At 48.1% G+C, this 18,815-nt stretch overlaps 1 protein-coding gene and 1 pseudogene across 1 annotated transcript; one reads left to right on the top strand and one right to left on the bottom strand.

Annotated features, from left to right (window-relative positions):
• Positions 1–5,888: 5,888 nt before the first annotated feature.
• PEBP1 (phosphatidylethanolamine binding protein 1) lies at positions 5,889–11,653 on the top strand. Its single transcript, XM_075534106.1, has 4 exons — positions 5,889–6,125; positions 7,439–7,548; positions 8,196–8,296; positions 10,881–11,653. The coding sequence occupies exons 1-4, from the start codon at positions 5,991–5,993 to the stop codon at positions 11,096–11,098; spliced, it is 564 nt and encodes a 187-aa protein (XP_075390221.1). The 5' UTR covers positions 5,889–5,990; the 3' UTR covers positions 11,099–11,653.
• A 4,841-nt stretch (positions 11,654–16,494) lies between these two features.
• Positions 16,495–18,212, bottom strand: LOC142429612 (mitochondrial import receptor subunit TOM70 pseudogene; annotated as a pseudogene).
• Positions 18,213–18,815: the final 603 nt, after the last annotated feature.

Raw genomic sequence — 18,815 nt, 5'->3', positions numbered from 1 at the left:
CGGAAAGTGGAAGACAAAGGCAGGAAGAAGGTGGCTTACCAACGTGGATGGGTGGGGGAAGTGTTGATAAGCCAACCAGTGCACGTGACCACGCCAATGTATTAACATTAATTTCATTATCAGTGTGTTCATACCACTCTATAAAATAGTTCTATAGATTAGTTAGCAATATTATTATTCATAGTTTCTGAACATTACATGGGGAATTAACAGACAGTTTTGTTTTCCTTCACTGAGTTGTAATCCACACAGAAGGTTGCAGTTCTTAATCTTCCTCAGCAAATATTTCAAGTCCTCTTCCCTTTCAGCGAGCAAGGTTGTGTCATGTGCATCCTGCAGGTTCTTAATAAGCCTTCCTCTGATCCTGATGCCACCTTCTTCTTCGTGTTGTTCAGCTTCTCTATTTACTCAGAACACTGATTGAGTAAGTCTGGTGAGAGGATGCAACGTTGCGTTACACCTTTCTTGATTTTCAACCTAGCAGTATGCCCTTGTTCTGTTTACACGATTGCCTCTTGAGCCCTGGGCAGGTTCAGAATGAGCATAATGTAGTGTTCTAGGATTCCCGTTTTTCTCAAGACTACCCGTAGTTTGTTATGGTACAAGCAGCTGAATGTCTTTACCTTGTCAACAGAACACAAGTAAACGTCTTTCTAGTATGTTCTGCTTTCAGTCAAGAGCAATGATATTTCTTGTTCTGTGTCCTCTTCTGAATCTGGCCCAAACCTCTCACATTTCTTGGTCAATGTATTGCTTCTACTGTTATCTTCAACATTTACTTGCATGGGATGTGCTGTTTTGTCATTTGAGCACTCTGTTGGGTGAGCTTTCGTTGGTCTAGGGACAAGTGTGGATCTCTTCTCGTCAAATGGCTAAGTAGCTCCTAATTCCCTGGCGGAGACGAGTGAGTGCTTCCAATGCTTCATCAGCTTATTGAAACACTTCATTTGGTGTTCTTTCAATTCTTGGAGCCTTGTTTTTTGACTAATGCCTTCAGGGAAGCTTGAATTTTTTTTCCCCTTCAGTACCATTGGTTCTTGCTCAGATGTAACCTCTCGAAATAATTGACCATTGACTAGTTCTTTTTGGTACAGCGACTGTGGAGTCTTTCCATCTTCCTCTGATACTTCCTGCATCCTTCACTATTTTGCCCGTAGGGTCTTTCACTGTTGCAATTCAAGTGTTGATTCCCCCCCCCCTTGAGTTTTCAGTTTAAGATATGCTGAGCATGTTCTTCCTTTTTGGTTTTCTAACTCTGCATCTTTGAACATTTCATTATAATGTTTGCTTTTGTCTTCTCCTGCTGCCCTTTGGAATTTTCGGTTATGCTCTGTGACTTCATCGTTTCTTGCACGTGCCTTGTCTACTCCACGATGAAGAGCACGTTTCAGAGTCTCTCCTGGCATCTATGCTGAGCGTCAGTTTCTTTCCTGTCTTTTTCATGACCTTTTGCTGTCTTCATGTATGATGTTCTTGGTGACCTCCCGGGGCTCATCAGGTCTTCTGACATGAGTATATTACATGTGTCAATTCTGTTCTTGAGACATTGTCCAAACTCAGAGTGGTTAGGGTTAGTATTTTGGCTCTGTGGACTTGGTTTAATTTTTTTCTGCTTCAACCTGAACTTACATATGAGCAGTTTGTGGTCTTTTCCACAGTCAGCTCCCATCCTGGTTTTAGCTGCAGATACTGAGTTTCTCTGTCTTCTCTTCACACGGATGTCGTCCATTGGATTTCTGTGTATTCCATCTGGAGAAGTGAACAAGTCGGCGGTCTTGCAAAATTCTATCATGCCATCTCCGGCTTCATTCCTATCACCAAGGCCATATATTCCATCTACTATTTCTTCCTCTTTGTTTCCAATTTTTCCATTCTAATCACCAATAGTTATCAATGCATCCTGATCGCACATTTGATGAATTTCTGTTAACTGAAGATGATGGTAGAATTCAATTTCTTAAAAAAATAACATTTTATTTGGGGCTCATAAAACTCTTAACACAATGCATCCATGCCTCCATTATGTCAAGCACATTTGTACATTTGTTGCCCTCATCATTCTCAAAACATTTGTTTTCTATTGGAGCCCTTGGTATCCGCTCATATATTCTCTCCCTCCCCCTCCCTCATGAACCCTTGATAATTTATAAATTATTATTATTTTCTCATAGCTTACACTGTCCGATGTCTCCCTTCACCCACTTTTCTGTTGTCCATTCCCTAGGGAGGAGGTTACATGTTGATCCTTGTAATCAGTTCCCCTGTTCACACCACCCTCCCTCCGCCCTCCCAGTATCACCACTCCCAGCACTGGTCCTGAAGGGATCATCTGTCCGGGATTCCCTGTGTTTCCAGTTCCTATCTGTACCAGTTTACATTCTCTGGTCTAGCCGGATTTGTGAGGTAGAATTGGGATCATGCTTGTGTGTGTGCACACGTGCGCGCGCACGAGAGGAAGCATTTAAGAACTAGAGGAAAGTTGTATGTTTCATCAGTGCTACACTGCACTCTGACTGGCTCATCGGCTCCCCATGACCCTTCTGTAAGGGGATGTCCTGTTGCCTACAGATGGACTTTGGGTCTCCAATCTGCACTCCCCTTCATTCACAATGATATGCTTTTTTGTTCTCTGATGCCTGTTATTTTATCCCTTTGACACCTGGTGCTCACACAGGCTGGTGTGTTCTTCCATGTGGGCTTTGTTGCTTCTCAGCTAGATGGTCACTTGTTTTCCTTCAAGCCTTTAAGACCCCAGACACTGTATCTTTTGATAACCGGGCACCATCAGCTTTCTTCACATTTGCTTATGCACCCATTTGTCTTCAGCAATAATTCTTCAATTTATTCATCACTAACTTTTATGGTTGGTGCATACATTTGAACAACAGTTAAATTTATTGGATTTCCTTGAATTTAGATATATATGATCCTATCACAGACAGCATGTACTTTAAGATAGATCTTGAAATGTCCTTTTTGACGATGGAACACCATTCCTCCTGATTGTTTCATTCCAGTCTAGTTGCTCAATCTGATTCAAAGTGGCCAATGCCAGTCCATTTCAGTTCCGTAATGTCTAGAATGTTGATTTTCTTGTATTCCCTTTAAATTTTTACAATTCCTATTTTCTTTTCATTTTAAAAATAGTTTTATGGGCACTTCATCCACATATCATAGAATTCCATAGTTCTTCCATATTAATAAGAGTTGTCAAATCTGTACCACATCCAATTTTAGAACATTTTCTTTTCCCCCATACTTGTTATTCATGTCATTTTTTTCCATTTTGGCAACAACATACACAACAGAACACTCACCAATTAAGCACCTTCTCTACATATCATCCAGTGTCATCGATGACACTTTATGTTGCAAAACCATTATTGTTATTGCTCTCCAGATTGTTCTGCCACCATTAAATGAACCCAGTGTCCTTAAGCAGAAACTCTTCCTCCTTCACCCATGGAAACTATAGGTCAAGGTTTTGGTTTTTCTCCTTCAGTAGTTGTCTCGACAGCATAGTCACACACCGTACACTTCCATAGTTAAACAGCTTCTACAAACAGTTGTATAGACATCCTCACAATCAGCTCTAATGCTCCCGTCTCCCTCCCACATCCACGGATCTTCCCCAATTCCTCCCCCACTTCCCGCCCCCAACACTTCCAACTTTCTTTGATTCAGATGCTGTACATTCCGAGTTCCAATTATTAATTGAATTTATTATCAATTGTTAATTGATTTTTGATGCTTTCAGCTGTTTCTTCTCATTTGGAGTCATGCCCCAGCAGCAAGTGAAGGTCCCACAGGCTTTATTCCATCTGAGTCCTTGTAGCCAAGGGCACTCTGGGAAGGCTGCCATTCCTCAGTCAGAGTATGAGCGCCGCCCTCTTCTGACACGCTTTCTGACAATGTGCTGCTTCTTCTCATGTGATTTTCAGTATCAGACAGTGTTTTGATTCTGCCCATTAAGGCTAATTCCTCAGAAGTGGACAGTCCATTCCACCTTCGTTACCTGCTCTTAGTCTGGAAGCTCTGCTGAAACCCTGCCGGCATTTGAAATGCTAGTGATATAGCCTCCAGCATCACAGCAACACACAAGCCACCACAGGACCACAAACGGACAGACTCGTGGTGGCTCACAGGCTTTACGAGGCTGCAATCTTCATGGACGCCGACTGCCACATCTTTTTGCTGCAGCTGTGGGCTGATTGCCAGTCGTGCTTTTAGTAGCTGATTGCTTAATCATTGTGCCACGACCACTTCACTTACCCTATGCGGCAGTACTACTCTGTCCTACAAAGTCCCTAAAAGTCACCTGATCATAGGTTTAGGCACACCATTCAAGTGATTCCCATCTCTTATACTTCCAGGGCACATCTATGGTACCCCAGAGAAAGCTTGAAGCAAAAACTTTAAATCTTCCTTTCTCAGCATTTTCTCTATTCAACCATCTGTTCAGACAAGTCGCGGCTTTCATCCTTAACACATGGTTCTGGGATGGCGCGTGCTATCGTGATTCCTTTAACTGCTGCTGATCAAAGAGGTGCTGGCGTTGAAATTATAGGTCACATGGCTTGTCTTTACTGAATATGATATTTTTATCGGATAGTGAAGCTTTGATCATGTGAACCTGAAGCTACCCAGATTAGGGGGGAAAATGTCACTCGTTTTCTTATGATAGTGTTATGTACAAATATGGCAGGCATTATTTTAGGTACTAGAGCTGACTAGTGGACAGGAGAGGCGGCCTTGGGGGGGGGGGGGCTGATATTCAAGTATGCACATGCCTGGTGTTTGGAGTGGTGGCGGTTCAGGAATTCCAACTGCGCTGCCCTATAGGGTTGCTGAGTTGGAATCTACTCCTTGGTAGTGGGTAGCAGGGGTTCTGAGACTACATTTATGGGCCAGTGTAGACACCCTCATCTTTCCCCCGCAGAACTGCTGGTGGGCAGGAACACCAACGGAGTGGTTCCCTGCCCAATGCTCAGCCCATTGTCCCACAAGGGCGCCTAAGGCCCATTAGTCAGTACCTACGATATTTATAACGTCCATGGTATAATCAATATTCCCTCCAAGAACAAAATCGAAATGCATCCATCTTCAGTCTTCCTCCTTCATGATCTGAGGACTGTCATTCTCTCAAAAGAAATACAGCCAGAAGGCTGCTGAGAAGTCAGGATGTGGTCTTACATATATCGGGCATATTTTTAGGAGGGACCAATCCTCAGAGAAGGATATTGTGCTTAGTCAAGTAAGCCCCACCCCCATCCCCACTGCCATCGGGTCGATTCTAACCTATAGACCTGTATAGGATAACCCATACTGCACATCTCTTAGGGAAGCTGATGGTTTCATCTCTGTCTCCCTAGAGACTACAAGGTTACAAGTGCTTTCCCGGGCAGCGCCCCCCAGGGTTCTTGGGCTCAAACAATGGCTGAGGATGGCCAGGACGGTTACCCATCATCAGGAGGCGGGAGGATGAAATAAGTGTGCAAATACATCTAAGTATGTGTGCGGAGGGAGGGCACGTTGAAATTCAGTTCGTGCTCCGGCCTCCACTAAACCCAGTGAGCACGCGTGAACACGGGTCTCCGGGCGGACGCGCGGGAGAGCAGGCGACCCAGTTCTCACTGGACAAAGCAGAGCAAAGCGACATCCAAACGGCTTGCACGCATTTCCTGCAACGTCGGCCTGGCAAGCCCAGCGGGAGCTCCCGGGAGCTGAGAAGCGTTCGCAGCTAGGTCACGCCGCGCAAAGAAAGGCAGAACGGTTGGCCCGACGTCGGGAGCGCGACACGCCCACGATCCCGGCGGGACCAATCAGAGGTCGGCGTGCGGGGCGGGGCGGGGCGCAGCGCGGCGCATGCTCGGACGCGCGCGTGGCGGAGTTGCCCGGCCGCGCCGCCTTCCGCCGAGCAGTTAGCTTGCAGCCGCAGTGGCGCGGTGCTGTGCCCTCTGAGTGCCGCTGCGCTTCCGGCTGCCCGCGCGATGCCCGTGGACCTCAGCAAGTGGGCTGGGCCCCTGAGCCTGCAGGAGGTGGACGAGCGCCCGCAGCGCCCGCTGCAGGTCACGTACGGCGGGGCGGAGGTGGACGAGCTGGGCAAAGTGCTGACCCCCACTCAGGTATCCGAGGCGGCGGGAGGCCGGGGCGTTCTCTTCTCCGGGCCTGGGCGCCGCTGCTCCAGGCCTGCAGGCCGCGGGGGAGCGCGGGGCGCTGGGAGGAGGGGGGGTCCCGCCTAAGTGCACCCCCGCACCAGCGTGGACAGCGGAATCCCTGCCTGCGCTTGCCCTGGGCCTGGGGCCCGCCCCCTGCCCGTGGAGCCAGCACGTGGCGGGCGGAGGGAGGCTCTCTGGAGAAATGCACCTGCTTTGCCAGGACTTGAAGGGCCCCCGGCCTCTTGGAACTGTTGACTAGGCGGCCACCAGGAAGAGGGGGCCGTGGCAGGTGTGGGGCATCCTCCTATCTTCCTGGGGGGCGGGAAGGGTCTGGATTCCAGGCCTCGGTTAGGGGTGCAAAAGCCCCGCCCCGAGAACACATGACCAACATGTTATATAATCGCTGCGCAGCCGTGCCCAGCGGGGCAGCCTTTGTGTTGACAGTTAGGAGTTGGACACGGCCCACGGGAGTGATGCGTTCTACCGGACAGCCGCCGGGCGTGGGACAACGGCCGCGCTGGCCTCTACTCACCGTTTCACCTCCGGTGGCAGTGGCAGAGCCTGGACCGGGTCTAGTTTCCGGCAACGGTGTGAAGCAGCTGCCCTGACCTTGGGGACATGATGCTTTTTAATGCTTCAACATAAAGTGGCCATCTCAATCCCATGCCACCTCCCTGCGCTCACTTCCTGTGCTGTGTAAAAGGCCAGTCGGCTGAGACATCACGGTAGCAGACTCCAGGTGACCATGCACCAAATCCAGGGCCGTGTCTTCCTACCTAGTGCTTTTCACCTGTGAAGTCAGCCAAGGTTTCCGCCTCAGCCAAGGCCACCATTGGACGCCTGGCCCCACCTCTTTTGTTAAGATACCAGGACACTACCCTGCAAAGTTGTGGGCTTAAATGCAGGTGATGCTCAGATACAAAAACCCCAAAGCCTATTTAATTAAAATTTCAAGTTACGTTCAGTGGTTCATAGTAATAAGGGGGGGCTACTTGGCAATATGCATCGGAACCTCGACGTTTGATGGATGGATACATGCTGTTCCCCACAGTTCCGACTTAGGGCACCTACAAAGTCGATTTAAAAACAGGCTAACAATTGGCTCTTCATCCAGGAACTGTCTGTCCACACACCTCTCCCTTCTGGCTTTTAATTGTGTCCGTATGAAGTTGACTTTTAATCATTGACTTTGTTTTGCCTTTGAGGAAAGTGAGCACCAAGAAGGAACGCTGATTTCTTGCGCATTTCTGAATTCCCTTGAAACTGCTTCCCCGCTGCAGGTGAAGGACCGCCCCACAAGCATCACCTGGGATGGCCTAGATGCAAGTAAACTCTACACTTTGGTGCTGACAGACCCAGATGCGCCCAGCAGGAAAGACCCCAAGTTCAGGTCAGAAGCTGAGGGACATGCAAGCAGGAGCTGCATAGCTGAGACTGGGTTCACCTACGGCTGGGTAGCTATGCTAACAGAGGTGGACCTGGTCTGAGATGGTCATGCCCATGCTTAACCCAGTGTGGCATTTCCTGCCTTTGCCCTCTCCCAGTTAAGGGGTCTGTAAACTGTACCAGAGCTAAGACCCACCCATAGCCACACAGGTGAGCATTCCCGTATAGAATCGAGTATAAGCCGACCCGAATATCAGCCGAGGCACCTAATTTGACCACAAAAATGGCATTAAAAATGTACTGAAAAAGCTCAGCTTCTACCCGAGTATATACGGTATGTGAAATTCTAGTGGCTAAATAAGGTTTGATTGGGACACGGCCACGGTCCGTGTTTTGTCCTTGGCCGTGTCAGCTGCAGTGGAGTTGAGTGGCAACAAAGGCGGCCTGATTCGCTAAAACCTAAAATCATCACACTCTGCCCTCTAACAAAACAGGTTGCTAAAACCACCTGTGGGGCAGGCCAGGGAATGGGGGGGCTGGGTTTTCTCTTCTGAAGCGTTCACTGGCCCAGAAAGCCAGGCCTGTCTTGCTCCCAGCTGGCTGGGCAAACGCGTGGTTCTGTGGCACTGACGACCCTGTGTTCTTCCATAGGGAATGGCACCATTTTCTCGTGGTCAACATGAAGGGTAACGACATCAGCAGTGGCACCGTCCTCTCTGATTATGTGGGCTCTGGGCCGCCCAAGGGCACAGGTCAGTCTCAGCTGCTTTGGGGAGAGGGGAGGGTCCCCTGGATGCATAGGAGGATTGGCCTGCATGGTGACCATTGTCCACTCTTGAAAAGTATTCCCATTGCTGAGCGCCCGTGCTGGCTGGGAGGTGGACGGGAGCGGCGTTAGTTCTGAGTCAGAGCCGTGGGGAGCCCACTCAGACCGACCGACTCAGCCAGCGGGCGGCCCTGGCTTCTGGTGTCTGATGGACTCTGGGTAGCTTTACCTGGCAGTCAGCAGGCAGGGAAGGTACCAAGGACAAGATGCTGGAGAATGCTTTTCTGGGCAGCTGTCCGTGGGCTGAACAGAGTTGAGCCCCATCATTTCTCTATCCAGCCTTTGCCCTGTGTGATCTTTGAGTTTCATTCCGATAGAAGGTTGTAGAAATGTCGTTACTGCCTCATTTTCTATCTGCTCTGTGAGATCAGTGAGAGAGCACACAAGTCAGGTCCTGCCTCAGCTGCTCACACCTACTGTGAGCCCACGCCTGCGCAGCAGGATGCCCGCTGTCCTACACACTGCTCAGGGATGCGTTCGTTTGCCCAAGTACAAGTAGGTCCCGGCCAGGAACACCCGGTCCACGGTGTATCTGTAGATGGAGACGCTTCAGTGGCTTCCCATCCTCTCATGCATTCATAACGAAGGCCAAGGGACGAACTTCCCAGGGACCAAGTAGTCCCCTCGGGCAATTTAATGATTTCTTTTTTTCTCTTGAGAATAAAGCAGTTCTCTCAAGGAGAGCAGTGTTTTCACTAAAAATACACACAGCTCAAAACGGGCTCCTCCCCCTTCTTGTTTCATATTCTTGTATTGAGGTTTAATGTACATACAATAAAACGCAGTGTGGAAGGGCTTGGGTAATAAATTGGAACTCATGTACTTACTCTTGTAAACACCATCCAAAGTAAAATACAGGATCCCCCGCCCCGCCTCCAGTAGGTGGTTGTGTGGCATCTTCTGTTGCGCCCCCCCAGAGGTAAGCGTTGTCGCCCTCCTGTCTCAGGACGTTGGCTGCTCGTGTATTGCTGCAGGTGGCGTGCATTTACGTAGTGCCTGGCCTCTCACTCAGGATCACGTCTGCGATGGGGCTGTTACCATCTGCCTCCTGAAGTTCATTCCTCTTTATCTCGGCCTTCCTTTCTGTAACTGGACCCCAGTGGGCCTGGTAGCCATTTTCCTGTTGATGGGCATTTTCCAGTGTTGGGCTGGTGGGACTAAGGCCACGTGCCCATCACTTTGTCGGCAGATGTTTTTCATTTCTCTCTTAAATACTCAGGAGTAGGATTCATGAGTCCCTAGACAGTTGGGCGGCTCGTCTTGTAAGAGGTCAAAAGGGTTGACCATTTTAATATTCTCATCAGCTGCCTGTGTAAGTTCTTGTGGTTCCCTACCTTTGCAGACGTGAGTGTCAGTCTTCGATTTGGGGCATTCTGAAGTGGTCTCATTCTGTGGTGATTTTTATTGTGTGTTGCCTGACCGGCTAATCATCTTTCATGTGCTTATTAACCATTTAACCATTTAAAAAAAGTTTGTTAGTAATTTACATCTTCAATAACAGACAAAGATTTTTTTAAAAAAGTGGTGGCAAGGTGATTGATTTATAAAGCACCATTATTAATTATATGAAACAGTTTTACGTTGCTAGCAAAATGTGGAGTCATGCTGAGTAGGGTTTACCTTTCAAAGCCAAGTTGCCGAAATGTCTTCTCCCACGTTGAGCCTAAAGAGAAAGAAAAAACAATAAGTGTCCACTAGTAATTCCAGAAATGTCACCGTGTCTTTGCATACTCGCGCCAGATACGGGAGTTTACTTTGATCTGGGATAAATTGGCTTTCTCTTTTTAAATGCATCTTCCTCACCTCAAGTAGACCGTGGCTTTTAAAGAGAATGTGCCACAAAGGATATACGTGGGTTTACCCTGCGATACAGCAAAGCTCGCTGTAACCATCTGCCCACACTGCTCATAAAGGAGCCGGCCACCAAGTGTAAGTTTGTCCTGCTGAAAGTGAGTAAAACTCTGTTGTGAAATAAATAGATAAATAAATATATGAAACCCAGCACATTGTACGTTGCACACACACACACACACACACACACAAGTTTGTTGTTTTTTTTAAATGACGTTCATACTACCATTTCTGTCTGGTGCTTAATTGGAGCTTGCTGCTGCTTTAAAAACATTCTTGGCCAGATGCTGGCTGAAGTGAGCCTGGGTCATTTTAAAGCAGGTCTCCGTCTTCAGAGGAAGGAGGTTTGGGAAGCACGGGGATAGAAACGGCTAAAAACCAAACCCCAGCTGCGGAGTCGATCTGAACTAGAAACCCGGGAGCTGAGCCTCCCCAGAGTAGCCCTCCTAGGGAGCAGTTGGCAGGTCCCCCTTTCGTTAGCAGCCACGTGCTGGCATCAGTGTGCCCCAGGGCAGTCGCCTGACTCATCCGACCTCTCTGGGCCTGGGGTGCTTTCCCTTCTCAGGCCTGCGTCCCTGCCGCAGTCTGACGCTGGATGGCCGTCGCCGTCCCCGGTGCCTGTAAGAGTGTTACATCTCTCCTCCCGTCCCTTCCCCCAGGCCTCCACCGCTACGTCTGGCTGGTCTACGAGCAGGCCCGGCCTCTGAAGTGTGATGAGCCCACGCTCAGCAACCGATCTGGAGACCACCGAGGCAAGTTCAAGGTGGCATCCTTCCGCAAAAAGTACGAGCTCGGGTCCCCCGTTGCTGGCACGTGCTACCAGGCCGAATGGGACGACTACGTGCCCAAGCTGTACGAGCAGCTGTCGGGGAAGTAGGGCAAGCAGGGACGTGCAGACTGGTCCCGAGGCCCCAGCTGTGCGCTCCGATTCAGTGACGCATGTCGATTCCTCCTCCCGGTTCCTTCCCATAGGTGACACTTGAAAGATGAGAGAGTAGTTTAGCTAAGGAGGCGACTTTCCCTTTCTACTTCCAGCTCCCAGTCCCCGCTCATGGTTTCACCACATTTGAACTCCCTTCAGGGTGATGTTTTGGGACCCTTGATGAGCCCCCACCAAATTGGTTCCTTATGCAAATAGCAACCCAGAGTTTAAAGAAGAGAGAAATAAAGTCCAGGGGGAAGAGACCAGCTCGGTGGTGGTAGAGCAATGCTGGAGCCTTGAAAGCAAACCGCTGTGTCCGGCGTGGAGGCCCGGCTGTTCGGACGGGTGGAAGTACTGAGCGAGAGCTGGTGTGGGTTCCTCAAAGCCGTGCCTGTTTTCTCCATCCCCTTCCACTGGTGTCCCTAAAGCTGATCTGGGGTGGTCGACTACTGTGTTACCGTTTGCCGTTTGCGTAGAGCTGAATAAAAATAAAAACTCTGAATGGACTGACGAGGAGTCTGCAGATTACTTTGTTCCCCATTGGGTATTTCAAAATATGGGCGGTCTAGAGACAGCCTTCAGGGTGCGTATACTCTGATCAGCAGTGGGCCCTCACGCAGTACCGATGCTGTTAAATTTCAGCAGGTATAACCATTCAAAGGTAAGGGTTTTTTTAAAGCTACGAGGACCTTTAAGCGCGCTCTCGCCTGAAAATCCTGTTGGCTTTGTAAGTGGTTCTTTCCACCTGAGAAGGAGGCTTTGGAGAAGCTGCCTAGGAACCTCTTGCTGGTAAGGCTCTGCACAGACTCCATAGCCTGTGACGGGCTACACTGCTCATTGACCTTCTGACTTTGTTAGCTCGTCCAAGGATGGTGAGAGGAAGAACTCGTATGGGTGGGAAGAGGGCAGGGAAATGGATCCAGAATTAGGCCTGGCGCGCTGAGCCAGGTGAGCCTTTCTCCTGCCTGTAACCCCAACGCTGTCTTCTCTGGAAAAATGACGGGCAATCTCTTGCCGTCATGAGAAACACGACGTGGCTCCGGGTTGTTTTTATTTCAACGCTAGAGTTTTATAATTTACTTTTAGTAGGATTTCATAAAAAGCTTTACAGAGAAAAATACCACCTCCTTAGGACCTTTAGAACAAATTTTTAAATTAACACATGCAACTGGGTCAATACCACAGACAGAGGAGGAGGAAACTGCCTTCCACAGGCCGGTCTCCGTTCTCAGCAACAGCCGGCGGATGCTCGGGGGAGCTGCACCTGCCCAACGGGGCCACTAGGAGTCAGAGTGGACTGGGTGGCAGTAGGTTTGTTTGGGGCTGGTTTCTTCTAGAAAACGTATTTCTTTGGAGTCGATTGTGGCTCAGCAACTCCACAAGCAGAACTACCCACAGCCCTCACGGAGTGGACTCGGCTGACCTCTAGGCTAGTACTGGGTGCTCTAACTACTGTGTCACTGGGACCCGGTTACCTGCCAAGAAACGTCACCTTAACCAGCCTCTACCTACTTCTCCTTTAAGAACCGTAATCTTAAATATACCCACTCGTGACATCGTCAGTTCACGAGTTTCCAGGTAGTGTCACTGCATTGTTTGAACAGATAATCTGGTTTTGTGGAATTTCCATAGTATCTTTAACTCTGTCCTGACCCTTTCTGGTTCATAGCTGTTTAGAAACAGTGCCTCAAAGAACCTCTTTCCACAAGGGAGCTTCAGAAGGTTCGTGGAAAGATTCCATTATCTTTCCATTCCATTTTTCCTTCAACTTCTTGAAGCCCCCCCTCACAACAAAAAGCCAAATTCACAACCAGGGAATGACTTCCGGCTCATTGTCGTCGAGTCAGTCCCAACGCCTAGCGACTGTGGGACAGCACAACTGCCCGCGAGGCTGTAACTCTACGGGAACAGAAGGCATCTTTCTTTGCAGAGTGGACTGGTGGCTTTAAACTGCTGATCTTGTGGTTGGTATGCCAATGTGTAACCACCACACCACCCAGGGGTCCTTTGAAGCCACTTAGTATGTGTCAATGTTAGTATCGGTCTTCAAACGCCTACTCACTAGGTGACTTTGTCTTGCTAATCACAGTGCTTTCCAATGTCCATAATCTAGATTAATGAGGAGTTGCAGTCCTCAGTTTCCTATTTTTCAAAAACAGGCATGGACTCCAATGATTAAACAGGCACGGACTCCTCAATGAACAAGCAAACCGAAAGACAAAGAACATGTGCAAACATATCAGAGAAGTAAGGAAAGCCATTTCACACACCGTTAGACTCCAGCAGATACCGTCTCACGTGGCAAATCAAAGGTGACATCAGTTGGCTCAGAGGCAGCCTGGTTCAAATCCCGGCTCTGGCCTCGATGTTCAGCTCTTGACCACAAGGCCCAGCTGGCACGGAGACTGCCCTTGACACTCAGCTTCCTTGGTTGCAAATTGTCAACTTACCTTTCCTGCTTCACAGGCTTGCTGGACAACACCAAAGAGATCGGTTGTTAAGATGAAGTAAATTAATACACGTGAATGATTTCACTTGCCCTGACTGGCATATATCGATCCTTTAAAGGAACGGAGTCTATCAACAGCCTAGTTACCTCCAAACTGGCAGGTTTCAGCAGAGCTCCCAGACTAAGAACAGACTACGAAGAAGGAATGAGGCTGGCCACTTCCAATGAATTAACTACTGAAAACTTACAATAGCAGTGGGACACTGTCAGCATACATGAGAACCCTAAATTAAACCCTAATTAACAGAGACCAGATCTCAGAAAGAAAGGATTGCTGCCTTTTCAGTAGCTAAATGTGGTAGTATGTGGGCATGGTCAAAGTCTTCTGGGCCAGGGGACACAGGAAGGACAGAGTCAAACAGCCTCAGTATCTACAGAGACCAAATCTTTAAAACTGGCTACTAAGACTCAGTAAGATCTTGTCTTTCTGGAGACCCAAAGCCCATTTGTAGGCCACTGGACACCCACTTCCAGAAGGGTCGCGGGGAGGAGAGAGCCAGTCAGGGCACGATGTAGCAACAATGAAACAACTTTCCTCTAGTTCCTAAATGCTTCCCCCAACCCCCACCCCCACTAACATGATCCCAATTCTCCCTTACAAAGCTGGCTAGACCAGAGGATGGACACTGGTACAGATAGTAACTGGAAACACAGGGAATCTAGGGCAGATGATCCCTTCAGGACCAGTGGTGTGAGTGGCGATACTGAGAGGGTGGAGGAAGGGTGGGATGGAAAGGGAGAACCGATTACAAGGATCTACATGTGACCTCCTCACTGGGAGAAAGACAACAGAAAAGTGGGTGAAGGGAGACGTCGGACAGGGCAAGTTGACAAAATAATTATGTATAAATTTCAAGGGTTCATGAGGGAGTGGGGTGCAGAGAGGAAGGGGAAAAATGAGGAGTTGATGCCAGGGGCTTAGGTAGAGAGCAAAGGTTTTGAGAATGATGAGGGCAATGAATGTACAAATGTGCTTTACACCATTGATGCATGTATGGATTGTGATAGTTGTATGAGCCCCTAATAAAACGATTAAAAAAAAAAGATCTTGCGTTTCTAACCTCATGCCACTTGGGTTCTAATGCATTAAACTCAGTTTGTCTTCACAGTTTCTTCAACAGGACAAGCTACGTACCCGCGGACTTGCTTCTTTACACGTGCTAGCCAGAATCCTCTTCCCCTCCCGTTTTCTGGACGATCTCCCATTCAACAGAAAAACCACTGCCATGGCGCTGATCCCGACCCAGGGACCCCACAGGGGTGCCACCGTAGGATTCCTGAGACAAAGTCCTTATGGGAGCAGATGGCCATGGCTTTCTGTTTACAGAGCAGCTGGTGAGCCTGTATCACTGCCCTGTCTACCTGGGGTCCCTCCCCTCGTGAAGTATCCTCAGTTGATCTCCAGGGGCTCCTCTTACTAGGCTAGAGTCTCCTGTCCTGCTCTGCTGCAATCTGGCAATTCGCTCTCCTGAGACGACGGCCAGGAAGACCCTTCTCTGTCACGTGGGCAGCTCTGCTCCGCCATATGGGCCCGCCACAAGCGGATCATGACACAGCACCTGTCCACAGCTCTACCGCAACATTACAGTCGCAGTGTTTCCTTAAGCGCATGCGTGTGACTTTTCACTTCATGGCGATCCTCCTCTATTTACTGGGCCCTTCAAGAGGGCAAGAACAGCGTATGTCTTGCTCAAACGATCCTGGCGCCTGACACAATGCCTGGCTCACAGTAAAGTCTCAGTGACTATTAGTAAATGCCAAATTATAAATGGAGTATGGATTTGTTTATATCCATATTCTTTGCCCTAAAATGTCCTTCTCCCTCACTCTCAATTTGACCCTCCTACACACATGCACAGAGCTCTCCAAAGCCACCCAGCGACTCCCTCTTCTGACGTCCACGGGCATTGCAGGGTACATCTGGTTCTCAGTGGGGTGTCCTTGACTCTCAGGAGTGGCTCTCCTTCCGATTCTTCACTGTTCACCCATTTCATCTTCACCCTAATCGCTACCTTTACCTTGAGAAGACTTGGCAGTAGTCTTAAGGTCCCAGTTCTGAAAATATTGATCAGACTATTTCTAGGATTATAACTTGATCAGCTCCCTGCTTAACCTGCCCATCAGTAGAACACTTTCATATAGTTTTATTTCATATAGTTCAATTTCCTTGAAGAGCTGTAAGGAAGTACCACCAGCTGGGTAGCTTATACGAGCAGAAACGTATGACTGACAGTAAAGCAGGCTGAGCGTCTGAGATCAGGGCATTGGCCAGATTGATTTCTTGTGATAGTTCTTCGGGAGAATCCCTCTCATGCCTCTCTTGGCTCTTGGTGAGAGGCCATGACTCTTAGTGTGACTCCAAAGTCTGCTTCCATCTCGCACCGCCAGAGCTTCCCTCGGCCTCACTGGCATCTTCACAACGGAAATGGACTCGCGAATCGCCCAAATCCCCGTTGTAAACGGGGTCCCAGTTCCAGGTGCCGGGAGTGAGGACTTGAATGGAGCTTTCTGTGAGGGACCCACTTTGCACCATGTTGTGTGCCATGCACAGTCTGCTGACCTATTAAATTGGCGAGACATTGATTTTCTACTTCTCTCTCACAACGTTGTTAGGAACGCCTCTAGGTTTCCATGGGAACTTGAGGTCATTTCTGTAGTGCACATGGTTATGAGTGGGACTTAAAAATTTTTTAATAAAATTTAATTAATAAAAATAAATTTACAATGCTTTTTTCTCCCCCACTAACTCCCACCATTCAACAGAGTTCATGACAGCGTCTGCAGGCTTCAATTGAGGAGGGAGGTAAACTAAAAAGAGGGCCTCTTTCCCCCCTCCCCAGTTTTATAATGTTGGTGCCTCTAATCTGAATTTCTTTCCAACTTCTGTCTGGGCGTGGGCAGCATCACAGAGTGAATACAGATGAGCCATCTCCATTTCCGACCCTGCCAGGCTGGTAGCTTTGTTGAACATGTCGATGGCTTTCTGCGTGTCTCCTATTTGTACTTCAATAGTCCCCATGGCCTAACAGGCAAAGTCACATTTGTTGTCAATTTCAGTAGACTTGCTGATAAGCTCCAAGCCTTCATCCAGATCTTGCTTCCACTGCAGTTGAAGTAAACCTCGATGAACCTATGCTGTGCCATTGTCTGGCTCCAGGTCAATACACTGATCAGACATTTCATCAGCTTTCCCAAACGGTTGTTGATCTGCCAACGCCTGCGCATAGAGTGCCTAGCCTTCGACACACCTGGGGGATTTCTCTCCGACTTCAAATCTTTTCATAGCTGCTTGGATTTGCGAGGCCTTGTTGCCTGTGTACGCTTGGCGACACAACGCAGAGCATTTCTGAGCTTGTGCCAGAGCCTACTCAGCTCTTAATCTAAAGCATTCATCAGAATCTGCAACTGCTTCTTCAACTTGATCAAAAAGTATTTTCAGCTGCCCCCGGTGGTGGTAAACGTCCGCATTCGGAGGGTCGATGTCGGCGGCCGTGTTAAAATCCTGAGCAGAGAAAATGAGGAGCCGATTCCAGGAACCCAAGCAGAAGGCGAGTTTTGAGAATGATGGGGGAAACGAATGTATAAGTGTGCTTTACACAATCGATGTATGTATGGATTGTGATAAGAGTCGTATGAGCCCCAATACAATGATTTTTAAAAACCTCCTGAGTAGAGAGCACAGGTTCCTGCTGCTGCGTGTACATGCTTTCTCTGTTGATGAGCGCATTTGCCCGGAGCTGTACATTCGCTCCCTTCAAACTGATGACTTTATCTAAATCTGGCTTGGCGGCATTGGTGTTGCCAATCAGCAGGTAGGAGGTGGCTCAGAGTAACAATGCTTCTGCCATGTTATTTTCCTTGAGTATCTATTTCTTTTGAGCATTCGCTTAGGATTTTATCATACTTTTCTTCTTCCATATACTGCTTGGCCTTTAAATATCCAGAGTTCTTTCACCTCTAAAGCCTCCCCTTCTTTGTCATTATCTTCATCCGACCTCTCCCCTTTAAGCATCAGCTGAGAAATGATGTCAGCCGTGAAAGAACTGCAGTACAATTTGATGAGCTGTGGAGATGGCATCAGAGGTTCCCGATTCTTGTATTTATTTCTCCTTGCCTTTCTCTTTGCCAAAATGTTGCAGGACTTCTGTCTGCCAGCAGCGTGCTCTGTGGGTTTTGGAGTCCTTCTAGTATGCAGGCTTCTAAACATCCCTTCCTATTGTCTAGCTGCTTGTGGGCTTTTGCACATGCTGAAGAGAGTTTTCACATACTTGGGATTAAGTCCAATGGCTTTTGGACAATCTTCTGCCACCTCAGCAGCTCTGCTCTGATAAGATGTGGCAAGGTCAGCACTGTCCTTGTAGGACACAGTCTGATAGCCTCAGGATAGCACTGTATAGCTTGTTCGTATTTTCCCACTTTAAAATATTTACTGCCTGGGTGCTTGGCAGCTTGGGCTCTATCAAGAGAATTCTCCACTTTGGCTTCAGGAAGCAGCTCCATAGCTTCAACCAGCTCCATGGCTTCAGCAACCACGTCCTTGGTTTCAGGAACCGGGTCCATGGCTCCAAGTACCAGGTCCAAGTAGAGAAAAAGCGACTCTTTCAAAGTGGGTGTATTATTTTACCGAATGAACATTTCAGTTCCTCCGTGCCCTCAGCAACACTTGGTATGGTCTCTTTTTTTCTTTTGCTTCTAATCGGCATGTAGAAGTTTCTTGTTGTGATTTTTGATAGAATTCCTTAAAAAATATCAAACTGAGCATCTCTGCATGGGTCTATTAGTATATCTTCTTTGGCAAGCATTCACATCTTTAGTTCACTTTCCTGCTGAGTTTAGCTTACACTTTTTGAGCTGTAAGCGCTCTCTCATCATTTAGCTACAAGTCCTACATTACGTGTGTTGTTCCTATCTTCTGGCCTAGTCTATGACTCTCCCTTTTGACTTAATGGTATTATTTGAAGAACAAAATTTGAAAATTTTCATAAAAGGCCCATTTATTACATTGTTTTCTTTTATGATTTGTGCCTTTTGTGTTCTAAGAAATCTTTGTGTTGGCCATGGTTACAAGAATCTCCCCCCCCCCACCCATCTTCTAGAAATATTAAAGCTTTAAACCCTGAATTTGAGTCTGCGGTACATTTCAAGTGAACATTTCTGTGCTGT

The sequence above is a fragment of the Tenrec ecaudatus genome, chromosome 16 (genome assembly GCF_050624435.1).
Source record: "Tenrec ecaudatus isolate mTenEca1 chromosome 16, mTenEca1.hap1, whole genome shotgun sequence".
Lineage (NCBI taxonomy): Eukaryota > Metazoa > Chordata > Mammalia > Afrosoricida > Tenrecidae > Tenrec > Tenrec ecaudatus.
The sequence above is the reverse complement of the archived record's forward strand: the minus strand, read 5'-3'. Positions and strand labels throughout refer to the sequence as shown.

Excerpts from the sequence above, each read along its gene's own strand:
- PEBP1 (XM_075534106.1), top strand. The coding sequence starts at position 5,991 with ATGCCCGTGGACCTCAGCAAGTGGGCTGGGCCCCTGAGCCTGCAGGAG. Across the intron at positions 6,126-7,438 it reads AAGTGCTGACCCCCACTCAG|GTGAAGGACCGCCCCACAAG; the intron begins GTATCCGAGGCG and ends TCCCCGCTGCAG. Across the intron at positions 7,549-8,195 it reads AGGAAAGACCCCAAGTTCAG|GGAATGGCACCATTTTCTCG; the intron begins GTCAGAAGCTGA and ends GTTCTTCCATAG.